Source organism: Aptenodytes forsteri, unplaced genomic scaffold (genome assembly GCF_000699145.1).
Source record: "Aptenodytes forsteri isolate BGI_AS27 unplaced genomic scaffold, ASM69914v1 Scaffold264, whole genome shotgun sequence".
NCBI lineage: Eukaryota > Metazoa > Chordata > Aves > Sphenisciformes > Spheniscidae > Aptenodytes > Aptenodytes forsteri.
Window position 1 is genome coordinate 925,794 of NW_008795936.1, and position 16,028 is coordinate 941,821.

A 16,028-nucleotide genomic window follows, 5' to 3' on the forward strand; every position below is an offset into this window, starting at 1 on the left:
TAGAAAAGCAAATTCAACATATTTACACATGAAGATCTGTGGTCATTTTTTAGAGGGCTGACATGATCATACATCAAAGGGACTTGACCTTTGGAGCTCACTGCCTATCTATCAGTGTGAACCAATGCCTGCTTGCCACTCACTTCCTTTGGAGACCGTGGAAGGGAATGCAGTATGAAAAGTGAAAGGGAAACACAAATGGGGAATATAAAAACACTGGAAAGGTGAACAGGGTTTTTTTCTTTAGAGGTATCAATTCTTTTCCCTACACCCTTTGATTATATACTTGATAAAGAGTAATGAGCCTGAGCGCAGAGTTGCAAACATCAACTCTCTTGCTCTTAAATGGAGGTCGGGAAACAAATACACGCATGTGTTTGGTTTTAATTCCCTTCATCCCTGTGATCATATAGATTTCCTCCCCATAAACTAGGCTATTTACATCCTAGTTATCAGTTACTCCTACCATCGGCCACCATGGAAAGAGTGCTTGGCTGTGAATCCTCCAATAACTGATACCAGACTTAGATTTCCTTCCTAAGACTCTAGTTTTAAGACTCAATAGAAACTGTCATGGGATTTGATAGGAAATGATCCCTTGTTTTGCAAAAGATATAACTCCTAATTCATTTTCAGTACATCCCAAATATTCACCATTTTAGGTCTGCCCTAGCTAAAATCCCTGGGACTTTTCTTTGTCTTAAACAGAGGCAGAATCGGCACCCAAAGCTCTGTTTAGCTATGCTGGCTACATGTACTGTTAATGACCAGCAGATATTAAAGACAATAATCCATAAGGTGTTATCTGTATTTGACACGGCAAAACTTCGGTAAATGTACATGTTACTTCCTAAAGATAAGATTTTGAGGTCATTCTTAACTGATTATACACATTTGTTAGGTGTATGCTACAGGCACAATTAGTTTTCATAAACCTATAACATAGCTAAGGACAATTTCCTTGCTGGGTAAGAAAATCATCCAAGTTGTCTGGGAGAAGCAGAAAGCATGTTTTAATTCAAAATTAAATTATTAGTTTATAAATTAATCATTTAAGAACTGTAGAACATGGAGGTATAAATAAACCTACCAAACAGAGCAGTGATTAATGTTTTTGTAACGTGGTGCTGTGAAACAGCTTCACTAGAACTTGGTATAAGGGCTGTGCTACTGTAGCTGGAGTTGAAGAGAGTTATGATGCTTGACACTTGTTAGTGCCTAATGAAGGCACCCAAAGGATTGGTGGTGGCCAAAGAAAATATCAACTGCGAAGAGTTTATCCTCCTTCTCAGGTACTTGCTAGGAAGGAAGATGCTGGTGAGAGGAAGAGATGTACCTTCTCTGATTGTGAGAGGAAGAGGTCCCTTCTTCTGGAAGGGGTACTTTCATTTTTTTTCTTTCATCCCACAAAATCTAACTGACCGTGGACAGCTGTTCATTTCCCTGTACTTTTGCAGTATGCCGTGAGGAATATTTTGCTTATTTCCTTATGGACTTACGGAAATATTGATATATTAATATGGCAGTTTTAATGTCCCTTTTCTCTACTCGACATACATAGACACTGGCTTGCAAAGGGGTGGGAGAAGATGACTTTGCTGCTTTAATTCTACGTCAGGAATAAGGCAGCTCAAGTGTCTTGGAATTATGAATTAAAAATTGATTAATAAAATTTCTTTGCTCTGCCATGCCTGGGTCAAATTCCCTAGAACCTGGGGCAAATTCTACACAGCCTGTTTCCACATCTGCCATATATGTTGGAATTTGTACATATAGCACAAAAGCATGCAGCGTAAGATAAATTGTGCTACTTCTGTGCCATCTATCATTCCAGTTTAGTTCTGTATTCCTTAGAGACTCCTTTTAAAATAGGAAGAATCTTAGAAATTAATTTCTCATCTTCTGCTAAATTACAAAAGTCCGAAGAACAAACAGTGTGGCATTTTATATTCTCTAGGCAGCACTACTTACCATCCCCAGAAATATCATTTCCTCTTCTCTCATTTTGTCTGTTTTCTTGCGCTGGATATATCCACGCCAAACCTGAATTGTAAACAAAACTCTAATGAGATAAATGGGCCTTGTTACAGCTTCCGTTACTGTGGCAGACACAGGCAAAAACAAATAAAGGAAGGAAAGGCACAATATACAACTGAAACTATTACTCTTTAACAGGTTGCCATCTGCTACTTTTTTTTTAAAAACAAATTCTGAGGTTTGTTATCTGCTCACACTGGTGTATCTAGCTTCTAAACAAAACACTATCAGGTTTCAAAAAGTGTTCAGACTTAAGATTTAGACTGAGCTGCTGTTCTCATCAGGCTGAATTGTCCAAATTGTTCATGTGCAAGTACTTTTTCTGGAATTTAGCAGTGATTTCCCTTTCTCATCTTTTCAAGGTATGGAATGAACTCTTTCCCTGGAGATCACAGGAAAAGGCACGAATTCCCCAAGATGCACTGGATTCCAAAGGGATGCCAGAAAGAGCAACTGAGGTCATAAAAATCAGAATGGAAAAACAACGTGTAGGTTATAAAGTCATCCTGCATTGCCAGTGCAGGACTGTTTCCATTGATCTCACATCTAGGGTCCAGTTTCATTTTGTTAGGTGGTTTAAATGAAGTATTTTACCTTGCTAGACACCCTGAAAGCTATCATTTCAGAATGCTTCCCCTCCTATAGGCTGTATTTCTGTCTACTGCTGTTCTTCTAAACAAAACATTGTCATTTGGTTCTGCTGGAACTGTTGTTAAATCAGAGATTTCACCTTTTGAATGCAAGTGGCAGCATCATCTGGATTTGGACCCATCTGGACCTGAAGTTTAGTTTGTCTTTCTCTCTTCTCTTCCAGGTAAATTTGCTTCATGAATGCTGCTCGATGACGGCCTTGGCGAGCCCGTTCTGCAACCTGGATCATTTTAATGGCTTCTTCAAATGCCATGGCCTTGACACATTTCTTCAACAGCAAAGCCAAAAAGGAATGGACAAAGCAAAGTATTAGTTACATGTTTTGTTAATTGCTTACCTCAGTTAGCAAACGAAACAACCAATGAACTTCTTGTGGAAACTTTCTAAGACAAAAAAATCTCTGTCACAAACAGCAGAGACTCCTGTCTTAGTGCTATCTTGCAATATCTTGGGAGTTTGCTATCTTGAGAGATGTGTTTTTCTGAGGACCTTTAGGAGAAAGTGAACCTGACTTGATGTGTGACAAGGAAAGCCTGATGCTATAGTGGGAAGTAGGAATGGCTCTATATGGCTTATGCATCGTGCTTTCCTCATCCATTTGAGAAAAAAAGACATAAAGAACCACAGGGCTTTGTCCTATTAAAAGGAGAATTTCTTAGGCTATGGAATGCCTTCCTTTTACTTTTCTGAAGGGATGGGTTTCTGGATGTGCTGCTGGGACCCCATCTCTTTTGCTGAATGGAAGGACAGGCTGTTCTGAGCCAGCCCAGGCTGGTCAACTGAGCCCAAACAGAAGAGGCTTGGGGAAAAACATATCAGAACACTGCAGCTGGAGAAAGGGACTCCCCCTTCCCACTCCTGAGAACTCTTGTTAACCCCTCATGCTCCCCATGGAAAAGCCGAATTATTCTCCCTTCTTGATGTTAATCCCCCTATTGGAGACGGTTCACATTTGATGTTTCTATGTATATTGTGTGGAGCTCACTATATATTACATTTTCAGCAGGGCTTTCTATAACAGAATTACACAGAAGGACAAATGATCTGCAGAGCAGACTCCTCTGATGAATTCCAATGTTTTTGATGTATGTTAGACTGCTTGTAACAGCACTGCTATGGACACCGAAGAATACAGTGGTCTGTTACATAGCAGTTAGGATTTCCTGAGTGTACATGGCTTGCTACGATGCATGCAGAAGTGTTTCAACCCTCTAGCAATCCCAGCGGTGATTGAATGGGAAGTGCAGCACAGGGCACTGGACTCATACTGTGTGAGATTATTTAATTCATGTTTATTGAATCCTGTGCCTTTTGTGGCATCCTGGGAGGGTGAGCAAGGGAGACCTGGACCCTGCCAGTGTTCAAAGTGCAAGAGCCTGGTGCTCCCAGGTGAGCTGGCTGCACACCAGATATTCTCATCTGTAATGGATGCCATGCTAAAAAGGGGTGAGAGCAAAACCGTGGGAAACAAAAAAAGCTTCAAGATGTAATGTGCCAAAACAGAGGATCTCCACAGACCAACATCAGACCACTAGAAGAGCAGAGAATTTACCCAGAGATTTACTGAGGAGGCCAAGAGGACTGCAGCTGCCCATTAAAGTAATCTAGCAGAGACCCTGCGCTCTGTCTCTGCAGACTGCCTCTGTCTGACTGGTGCTGTTTCTTTCCCTGGGAATCTTCCCTCTGTTGCTTTCTGGGATCAATACGCAGACTACCCCCACCAGCACAATTACTGGTGGAGAATTCAATGGTCAGGGCAGTGCAGCAGTTTGACTAAGTGGTCTGATCAGGACTGTCTCTTATGGCTATTACATCTATGAATCTAAGTTATCCAGACATGCAGGCACAGTTGTTTATTTCAGGAGGTTAGCAATGACTGCTTGTAGGCAACGCACCATTTCAAAAAGGTCAAAAGTATGTCAAATTCAGAACAGTCTTCACTGGAGCGCTCATGTACTTCTCTATAATGACTTTTGCTCTGCCAAAACTTAATTTTCTACTCCTCCTAGCAGCTGCAGCTCTATAGCTGTACAGAAGAGACTGCAGTCATTGTTCAGAGGTTATAAACAACTGAATACTAACAGTTGTGCTGACCTGAACTCTGAGTTTTGCCTGTTCCAGTTAGGAATCCTGGTTCAGTAAAACTTAAGCCCAACTTGATTTCAGTAGGACTAATTATGCAATGAGAGTTAGCTAGACAAATAAAGCACCTACTAAACTTGGCCAAAGTGCTGCCCTTTCTCTGACACTCTCACACACATAAAGCAGAGTCGATTCATTTCAGTCTTAACCAGACTCAAGATGTGACTGGATATTGTTAGGAAAATTTAATGTTACTTCCTATTTGTTGCCTTATCTGTAAACAGACTTTTACTTCCTAACTGCTATAAAAGTACTTTTCACTTCAGTGGTTCATGTGTTCAGACATGTGTGGCTATAAATTAAAAAAGTTAAGCATGTTATTATGTAGGTATGTGGTACACTTACCTGTGTTTGCAATCCAGCATTAAACAAAACCTGATCAAGGATTTTCTCCCTCTGCTGCAGGACTTCCAGCTTTTCTTTAATGAAATACCTTGGGACAGGTACTTCTATGTCTTCCTAGAGGAAGAAATAGTCATGAGATGCTTTTTAGAACTGCATTAAAATCACATTACTTATTAATTGAACACCTTTACAAAGCAATTAAATTGGACTGAGATTGTTGAATATTTTGGAGTGTTGGGGAATTTGACCTCTGTAACAGCTGCTGAGCTGTTACTTTGCAATTACTTAAGGCCTAATTCAACAAAAACAAATAAATCAACCCAGTTTCTGAACCCTGGCAGCCCAGAAATCTTTCTTTTTATAATGGCTCAATTATATTATCAAATTGTTAAAATATTTGGCAGGGTTGCCAGAAATTTAAACATGATTTCCACTGAATTGAATACCTCTGGTTGTATGATCATCCCGCTTCTTTTTTTTATCAACATGAAAAATAGGTCTGTTCTCTTGCATTTTTTTTTTTTAACCATTACAAGCTACCAAAGCACAATTCTGTTCATCTACAGGTATTTCTACCTGTAGACAAACTGTCACTGTCTGTGACTGTGATGTCTCAGTCACTTCTCAAAATCAGGTGTGATTACAAATGGCTGTATTTACTTGTTTCTATGTTTCTATGTTTCTACCATTAAAAAGATGTAACCGATTCGCATGTCTACTGATTCTTCTCCTGTAGAATTTCACTCTTGTTGAGAAATGAAAAGAAGACAGCCAGGCAGACAAAAAACCACACCAAAAGTTAAGGTGCTGCAGAGTGGCATAATCTGTTCTTTGTATCGTGTTGAAGACTGGAGACGATTCTTCAAGGATAATTACTAGCAAGTATATTTCTTTAGGGGAGTAGGGAATGTGTCTTCTGGATGTTTCAGGAATATCTAGAATATTTCCTCAAGCAAATGATTCACCCGGAGGGATAGGGGGAGACAGGCAGTACAGTTACCCTGTCGTGCTGCTCATGAGGAGTTGCATAGTCAAGTCACACAATAATTTGTCTCCAGGAATATGTGGGCACTTGGTCCTTTTGCCCAGTGAGCCTAAGACAGGTACAAGACTTGATGCTGCACTATCGGTGTTCTCTGTTCTGTCTAATATGGAAACTCGGTGGGCTTTGACGTGCTCAGGGACACCTTTGACTTGATCCTTTGCAGCCTCAGTTTATCCTCTATCTGTCCATACCAGAGGTGACAAGCGCTGGCTGTGAAGAACAAGCACCGCTCCTGCCTTGACACAGGCGCATGGTAAATGTGCTGCTTGTGAGCTCTAAGGCCTTCCAACTCCTAGAGCAAGAATTTGCAGGGAAGGCTGTGGCCAATGAAAACAGCCCCTGTGAACTGCAAACTTAAAAGATTTTATTACTAATTCCCTCAGTTGCATACTGCGCAGACCGGGACATCCCTATTATGGCAGCATAAGGAAGCTTCCAAGTAGGACTGTGTTTATCCCTATTGATTTTATCAATGCAGAGGTCTTGTCTGCTAAAGTTTCTAAATATTTGTCTTGCTAAGCTCCCTGTTTGCATCTTCTAACATCCTTGACTGGTGATGGAAATGATTATACATTGTGCTTTAAGAGTGCAAATCACTCCAGGATGGATCGCAAATCTGGCTGTCTTTAGGTATAAGAAATCAAGTGGTTTGTCTGGACACCCTCACATAAGATGAGAGGGCTTTTACACTGTCAGGTAGCAGTGCGGGTCAGTCAGTGTAGGAGTGATGAGTATCTCTGATGTCTAACCTGGGCTTTAATTACAAGAGATTCTGGACTGTGACTTTTACTGACTGTAAAGATGAGATCAAAGCCATAATACTGAGGCTGGAAGGGGTGGGGAGTAGGGAGACTACTTCTCTTCATAATCTCTGTTTGGGCCCAGCATTGAAAAGTTAAATTTGTGATGTTTATCCTCAAGTCACAGTTACAGCCTTTTAGCCACTCCCAGCTCCGCATGGGATTTGTGTATCCAAATACCTTTACAATTACCCCAGGAAATGGAGTGACTGAGTGTTGGAAGGCAACCGTACAAAAACATGAGGCACAGAATTAAAGAAAGATGAAACTTGGCCTTACAGTGACACAGTAAAAAGCATGCAATATCATTGCATAAGATATAAAACAAGACTACTCTGTTGCGTTCTCTGACTACAATCATGCTGGATTTTAGCCCATGATAATATAGTGAAAGGAAAGACTAGAGAGATCCTTTCTGGGCGGATTCTTTAAGAAACAGCAGTTATTTGTCAAGTACTGGCCAGTAATTTTGTGTTGGAACCAAGAATATGTGATTAGTTTATAAAAAAACCCCATAAGTCTGTATTCCTATCTACTATGGCAAATAACGTTTTCTCTGAAAAAGCCTGAAATCTCTTCAGTGCTTTTTTTAGTTAGGTAGATATGTCACGCCTTCTTAAAATTAAGGTGTGGTGCAGGAATTTGAATTTATGCTTGTTTTTTAATAGATGTCAAGCATGACTTTTCAGACTTGCCAACTTTTTTCTGCAGGTGGATTTACAAGTCATGAAAACAGTAGTGCTTAATGATTTCAAAATATGATTTGAGGGATCAGTTGCCCCAGAACTGTGTTTATGCTCTCCAGTATGCCTTCTCATAGTTTAAAATAGTTCTCTGCTATGACTAACGTAGAAGGTAAAGAGCTGGTGAAAATTCATGGCAATTACCATCCTAAATTTGCAGAGTGAAATATGCATGCAATTGCAAACAGAAACATTTTTGCAAATCAAAATAATGCTATACTGATATTAGGCAATTTATCTCACGTTATAACTAGGGTCCTGAAAAAAGCAATAATTTAAACTCTAACTCTTTCTTGCGAAAAGCTGTTAGCAGCGGTACCTGAATTTGACAATAGGTGGAGCTGCCTGCGAGAGAAGTAACTAACCAGCTTTTTGCAGCTAATTTTTCATACTGCTTTTAGAGCACAGCTTTAAGACTTTGCCTTATTGTTGTATTCATCTGGTTTAGTGGTCTGTCTGTCAGGGGGCTGCTTTTACATTAGGCAATCCTGAACCCTGGATGTTGAAAACGCTCCCAGCTCCTGCCTCCTTTACAATAAGAGACTTGTCTCAGATTTGTCATTTTAGTAGTTCGTTATACTACAAACTAGTAGACCAGACCATACAACTTTTAGCATTGCCTGTAATCTCTGGAAGAGGCCTGAGGCCAGGCTGATTCACAGTGATGCAAAGGGCAGACTGAAGTGGACTGTACCTTGGTTATCAGTTGACCATCTTCTATCTAATCCCACATTAAAATCAGAGTCAAGCTGCTGCCACGAACAGTGAAGCTGTCTAAGCTAATATGACTTCATGTTAGGACATGTGCAAGTGGAAGATCCACAGAGCCTGTGCTGCTATGGAGAAGCAAAAATGCAACATATTGATCAAGCAGATCAGCTTTTAAATCTTGCTCCAATATATAATGCTCATCATGGATCAAATATACTCTGATCTTTAATAAAAATGCTGTAATTACTGATCACCTAGTACATTAGTGAACGTGCAGGAAGCTAAATCACTTGGTGGAACTTCACAGACTGCAAGTAAATGTCGCTGTCCTTACAATACAGGATAGGCAAAGTTCCTATGAATTTGCTCATAATAGGGGTAGACCTACCGGGAGAAGCTTTAGATCTTCCAGGATATTATCAATGTAATGAAACTCCGAGTTCTCCAGCTCCACCATCTCTTTTTTTATCTCCAGGATTCGGCCGATAACACCATCTAGCACTTGCCGAATCACTGTCCGTTTCTGCCAGTGAACGAGTTGGTCATGGGCCGTCTCCAAGTTACGGAAGATTTGCATGTATTTGATGTAGGAAGCGGCTAACATCTTGAATACTTTCACGCGGTCCTTCTCTGGCTGGAGGAACTCTTCTCTTTCTCTCCGGAGCTGGATGTCGAGGTCTTTCTGGGCATCTGTCCACATCTTATTGTAAGTGCTAATTGAAAAGAGGAGACTATGTTAACCTGACATGAAAGCAAGAGTTAGCACACAATGATGCCAGGGCTCTATGTGTATGGATTTCTCAAAAAAGCAAGCCTGGAAATGTGAGCCATTACATTTACAAAGAGATTTTAACTACAATGTATTTTAACCATTAGCAAAAGTTTCTCTTTTTGATTGTTTTAAAAATATTAATCTTAACGTTGTTTATTAATGAAAGCTTAAAAGTTAAGTTTAAGATGACGTTTTCAACTTCATCCTTAACATGCTTGAAGCATCCTTCAAATCTTTGAATTTGAATACAACCCCCAATAGTGCCATGAGTTTCATTCAATTGTGCTAATTGAGAAGAGGGTTTAATAGAAAAGGTGTCTCCCCCCAAAGCCCTTATGATGGTTGAAGGTCTGGTTTAGGTGTCTCCATGTTTGGGATGAGGACCAATTGATGTTTCTAAAGTGTGTGTTGCTTTTTTGCCTTTCTGAAGTGGTTGCTTGGAACTAATTGTAGGGTAAGGGCTGTATTGGTGCCAATGCTAGAGCGTAGCTGCGGGCGCTATTTCAAATGTGAAGTGAGGAAAATAATTTATTTCTACGGTAGCAACTATTGCACTCCAAGCAGTTGCTAAACGTGTGGTCCAGTGGCTAGAGGACTGTGTGATATGGAAGGTGTCACCTAATGCCAGCTTAATTTCCAGAAGTGATAATGCTGTTTACTTGGTAGTTTTGGTAGGAGTAGGTGGAGCTCTGATGTGAGCACGGACTGGCTGTCAGTGGCTTTTCATGGTAAATGCAGATTGGTGCAGAATATTGTGGGAAATCATCCTAAAGGAGCAAGAAATCGACTCTGGGCAATGAGGCTTTTATTCAGAGAAGAGCTCAAACAGCAGGTTCGTCACTGAAAGGTGCTAACATCTGCGGTAGTGAAAAACCCTTTTAGGTCCTGTTCTACTTTGTAACCCCTCTTTGCCAGGTGGAGACTGTCTCTTGGGAGTGAGAGGCTTCAAAAAAACTTACATCTTTGAAAATGCTTCTCTACCAGCAGAGCTAAGAAATTTCTTTTGCGCTGAGACTCAGTTATGCTGGGAGAAAAAACAGTTTCTTGATTCACATTGCCAGGTTTGCAGGAGGAGGGGAAAACAGTGGGCTAAGGTAACAGGGAAAGCTGACTTTTGTTTCTTAGACCTAGAAATAAAGGCCATTGGCCTCAATGGTGCAATCTAGACCCATCCATGTGCTTAACCTAGCTATTGCTTGCTGTTCCTAGAGCCTCTCAAAGAAGGATGAAGACAGTAAAAGGCACCGCCTCCATTAGATGAGCTTTCAGAGCAGACCTCTTGCTAGTCTGAGCAGCACTGAGGGAGTTGCTTGCATATTAATTCTGATGAGAAAGTTGGGCAACTGTTAACATTGCTTGTGCTTGAATAATAAATGCCTAAGTTGGAGCTCTGTCAGCTGATCTTATCATTCCCAATCTCGGAGTACAGAATGACCTGAGGCTTGTGCCGCAAGAGGGACCAGTGGGGTGGACAGGGCAAACTCCAGTCCACAAGTACCCTGAGCGTGGGGGGTGTGCTGCATGTCCAGGATGCTGCTGGGACTCCCTGCAGCAGTCAGCAAAAACCACCAACAATCTGAACCCTGCTATTGAATTTGCACCATTAACTTTTTAAAGTACATATTATACTTTTCAGCTGACCTGGGTTTCTGCAGGATGCAGCTGGTCTTGCTTTTCCTAATGCCTCTGCAGCCCACCCAGGTCTTTCCCCTTCCTTTTTTCCAACTTCATTTACATCCCACTGCACCACCCGAATCACTCAATTGCAGCAATTAACCCAGGTGCAGGAGATAAACAAAATAAAACCAGCAGAGTGGAGAAGATTGGCACAAACAAGAGCAGCATTAGTTTTGACCTAACAGCTCTGCCCGTTGATCAATGGGAGTTTTGTACGCTTCCTCTGAAGTCAGGACACGGAAGAACGTATACTGGTGTGAGGTTCACGGGGTTTTCCAGCACAGAAGGAAACAACGCGGTATTGTACTTACTTAGCTGTGCCTACTCACAGACCATTTGATAGTGGGGAGGTTATAAATCTTTGAGAAAGCCTGGCCCTGTAGGTTGTCCCCACAACCATACTGCTGATTTATGAACAGTGGGTATCCTCGGGCTAGAGCGTTTCGAATGCAGGTTATTGCATGGAGACAACAGATTGTACTGCAATGAGAACTGACTCCATGATTGTCCACTCCAGTTTACAATAATCTCCCTTTCTGCCTCCTCTGACTGAGGAATGTCAAGTGGTTCCTCCTGCTGAGCCCGCTAATATCCAGTTTCTTTTTATATTTCGAATGACTTTTTGAGGGAGGAGGGGGATGGAGTGCTCTAGCCCTTTGTCTTATGTTAACGTACTCTAATATAGATGGAACATAATTGCTTCCATAAAGCATTAGTTTATCAGATAAGCATTAAGATGATTGCAAGGACGTTGCTGTGGGTCAGATGTTAAGACTATGGATATTATGGTATGTTTGTAGCTTTTGCAGCAGTGATGTTCTGTGTAAATGAGGGCAAAAGAAGGGACAGGCCCACTGGAAAATGAAGTCTTGAAGGAAAAGATTGATGTGGAACTGCTAAATTTTCAGCTGTGATAAGCTGATAGCTCCTGTGTACCTGTTGCGGTCAGGGTGACCGACACCCTGGGGGGACCTTGCCCTAGTGCTTCAGTTTGTTAGTCACGTGATGGGGAACAGCAGGTACTTGGTAATTGGACAGCGCAAGCAGAAACATGATTTGAGTGTTTCTTTGGTTCACCCTGATTAAAAAATAGAGGACGCATGCACAGCCATTAGTTTTCCCTCCCCAAAACAGGATTAAAATAATTATTTCAGGTTTTACTAGTGTCCAAATGGGAGCCCTTCTGGACTAGTCTGAAGGATCAGATGTGCTTGGTGTTTATAGCCCTTTCTGGAGGACTTGGCAGAGCTGCTGTACTCCTGAGGAGCTCCCCAGCTTTGGTGACAAACGTGTTCAAGGGTAGTCAGAAGGAGTGATGCATGTCCTCAAGGTTATGTGTTAAAAGCAAAGGACAGGACTCACTCTCCTTGCCTGTTAATCAGAAAGCACGTGACTCCTAAACCCCTATTTGAATTTTTGCCTATTTGCTCAGTCTCTCTCTGCATTATGTTGCAAACTCCCTCAAAATTGCTTCCATGCACTGAAGAGGGAGTACAACGCAGCCTTGAGTGCGCTGGCTTTTTATTTACTGTTACTGGTTCATCTTGTAGTCTTGTTCCCATTGTGTAATGGGTAGGTTGTGAGCTGAATCCATGCCTGAGGATGATATTGCATCAGAATTAAATTGGATTAGAGCATCTAACTAGCCTACTAGTGCAAGCAACCAGCAGGACTGAGCATAATTTTCCTACTCAAGGCATAAGATTATTAAATCCTGGACGGAAAAGAAGTCTGTCTCTTGATCTCTGCATATGTATAACAGCGTAAGTAATGCTGCAAATTGTTGCAGCAACTACAAAATAGGAGTGTTATGGGGATAATAAGCAACACTGTAATGGGGTGACGAAAAAACACATAAAGTGACTTAACTCCAGAGCCCCCAGAGTGCTTTCTGGCAGCTTACAGCTTAGAGGGAAGGTCAAGGCTTTACTTCCTAATTGATGTCCCTTCTCTTCACTCCCACAAAGTAGAAACAGAGTCTAAAACAAGGGCTTAAGAAGACTCTTTTGCTATAGCATGATTTCTAGTTTGAATCTCGCTTTTCTTGCTCAAAATAGAGCCTGATCTGCTTATTTAGAGTGAAGCTTAAAAATATGTTTTTCTGCTCAAGTTATAAAGAGACGTTTAAAATCCTGCCAAATTATACATCGCCTCATTTTACTATTCCAGGGCCCTCTAACTCTGCACATTTGCTTGACCCATCTCTTCTTACCCTTAAAAAAAAAAAAAAAAGTCAGTTTTGAGTGCAGCTAAGGTTAGCTTGCTTACTTGTGTTGAATTGGTTTTGAGACTTAAGTATGCCCTCTTGGTAGGATTTGTGCTGAGCATGCAAACTGTCCCTCAGACCATTCGAGCCAGCAGTGGAATCTGGCATCAGTGGGGTTACTTTTGTGTGTGTGGTTTTTCTTTTTTCCCCCCAAAGTGTCTTGGTGTTTTTACTTAGCTGCCAAAGGGAACACTATTTCTGTTATTCCAGGACGTGGCACAGTTTGCGCTCCAAGCTGTGTCTGTCTCTGGATTTGCATATGGGCTGAACCTAGGCTTCATTGATGCCCGTTTTTTCTGGGCTGTCTGTCCTCTGAGGACAGAAATACCTCACACTTTCACACGCCAACTATGTAAATGCAGAGTGTAGTACTGCATGGGCCCTACTGGTTTTTCTGATGGATGGGCACACGTAAAGAGATGGAAGAGAAAATATTTGACTCTGGCTTGGCCCAGCTCTCTTCACCTAATATGAAAACTCCTGTTTGATTAAATGAGCGCTAAATTGTGTGTGTGTGTGTGTTAAAACATTTCTGAAGCACCTATGCTGCCACTGCAAACTACCTGCATTTCTTCTTTCTCAGAAGATGAGACTGCGCTGTGTTGGGCCACCTAACAGGGAATGGAGAAAGCACCGGCAGGGCTTGTGAGAGCAAGGGTGTGTGGAGCTGGGCTGCAGCAGGGATCTGTGTGATGGAGCAGGGCTCCTTCAGGCACAAGGAGCCCGGCACATGTTCATCACTGCGCAGATGAAGCCAACAGTCATGGAGCAGACGAGAGGAGACTGAGACATGGTCTAGCGACAAGGAAGTGTGTGCAGGGGCCAGTCCTCAAGGTGTCCTCTAGATATGTGAGGCTTGACAGGTCAGCCATTGTGCTAAGCCCTGGGCAAACACGGGGGAGGGAAACCCTGCCCTGCAGCCTCTGTAAAATAAAGAAACAAGAGACAAAGGTTGGGAGGGGAAAGTGAGGCCCTGAGAAGAAAAGGGGCTTGCACAAATGCTGCTGCTTTTTTTTTCTTCTCTCTTTCTAAAAATCATCAGACTTTTAAAATGACTGCTTGCTTATTCAGGTCAGCAGAGTTACCTGTTCTCCCACTACAACCTGCTCAGGTACTGCATGGCGATTGCTGGGATAAATATATTACATGAGCAGCCCTCCCTTTTTTCTTTTGTTTTATTATAGAGAGAACTTTTTGCAGACAGAAACGGAGATCAGTGTGGTCTTATGACACAACCAAATTGACTGAAAGGTTGTCTGAATCAATTCCTGTTTTAAAAGCCTTTAGCCTCCAGTCTGCAGCAGTGCTGACTCGTGAGTCTGAGCTTGGTCAGGCCTGCCTTGCTCCTAAAATAAGATTAGCCTTACAATTATGCCAAGCTTCTTAGCTGGTGGTGAATGTAATGCTGCTAGATGACTTCCCTTAAGCATGCTTGCTCTAGCCTTGATGTTTTACAGAGTTTGAAGCATATGGGGAAAAGAAAGGATAAATCTCAGTAGGCTTTGGTTGTGACTGGGGAAGAAAACATACAGCCTGCTGGCATTGTTAATGTGAACAGCTCTATGTTTCTGTTACCTCCAATTGCAGTCTTTGGTACTACAACAGAAAGCAAATAGGGGATAAAAGATTTTTGTGGCGTAAATGTAATGGGAAACTGCAGGGAAGGCGAGGAAGCGTGCTTCACTAAGCAGCGGTGGCAACACTGCACCTCAGCAAGTCTCAAGCACCTGCTCTAGCCAAACTCAGAAGGCTGATTGGAAACATGGCTGTTTTCTTACAGGAGGACATTGTGAAGCGATTAAGGTGGTGGAGATGTTACTCTAGGCTGAACGTCCCTGTAGCACGCTCCAAGGGCCGTCCTTCTGTCTGTCAGGCTACAGTTTCTGCCTGGGCTGGGGGCTGCCCTTTGCTTTGAGGTAAGGAGAACAGCAGCCTCCTCTCCTTTGCAAGCAGTATTCCTCCTGGCCAGGGAAGCATGAAAGGATGGGGAAGGAGAGCTCTGGTAACGTATATCCAATTACTGTGTAGTATTGCTGCAGCAGATACTGTAGTGAGCTCTTTGTTGAGAGATGGATAGCCAGAAATAGGCCAGAGCTGAAAAGATATTACCTACTCAAGCTTCAAGCAGCATTTGCATATACCACATTTTACTGGGTGCGGTAATGAAGTTTATTTCAGCATTAACCACCTTATGTGCATCTTTTTCTTTTTTTTTGAGCTGCCTACAGTTGCATACATAAAGGGCAAATGCTGTGTCTGGGTGCTGCTCTGCCTCTGCTAGGATCAGGAGGCCTTAAGCTCAAAGTTAACACGTTCTACTCAGTTTCTTGAAAACTGTAGCCGCCTCTTTCACTGTTTTCTAGCACAAGTGCTCCTGGGATATTTCCACTGACAATGCTTTTTCCTAAAGGAGACAACGTATGAGTAATGCACAGGATCTCTCCCTACCTGCTCATTAAGGATGAAGGGAGGCACGGGAGGGAGTTGCAGTTTTGAGTCTTAGTTGCGATCATTTTGATTCTGTTTCTGTTTTCCTGCTTTAACATAAGCAGGACGACATGCTAATGCTCACCAGGGGTGGAAAGAGGGGCAAAGATGAATCCGTGAATGCTTGGGAGATGTACGAGAGAGAACATGCAGGAATGCCCAGGAGGAAGCTAATAATTGTGGCGTTTTGGATGGAATTTGAGGAATACAGCCTGGGGCCACATGCTGAATGAGGGGATAAAAAGAAATATTCAACAACAGCCCAATTGCTGAATGAGGCTGGGGCCCTGTGGGAAGAAAATAGGATGTGATCACAACATAAGAAACTGCATCATAATGGAGCCATGTAAAG

At 42.1% G+C, this 16,028-nt stretch overlaps 1 protein-coding gene across 1 annotated transcript in view; it reads right to left on the bottom strand.

Moving 5' to 3' along the window:
- The window catches only part of IQCA1 (IQ motif containing with AAA domain 1), a gene marked incomplete at its 3' end in the record, with an annotated part of 126,934 nt that overhangs the window by 92,753 nt on the left and 18,153 nt on the right, over positions 1-16,028 (bottom strand). Inside the window, exons 2-5 of the mRNA XM_019473617.1 lie at positions 8,863-9,187; positions 5,176-5,289; positions 2,768-2,956; positions 1,972-2,043 (exon numbers count right to left, since the gene is read on the bottom strand). Coding sequence (XP_019329162.1) covers positions 1,972-2,043; positions 2,768-2,956; positions 5,176-5,289; positions 8,863-9,187 — 700 coding nt within the window. The remainder of the gene's footprint in view (positions 1-1,971; positions 2,044-2,767; positions 2,957-5,175; positions 5,290-8,862; positions 9,188-16,028) is intronic.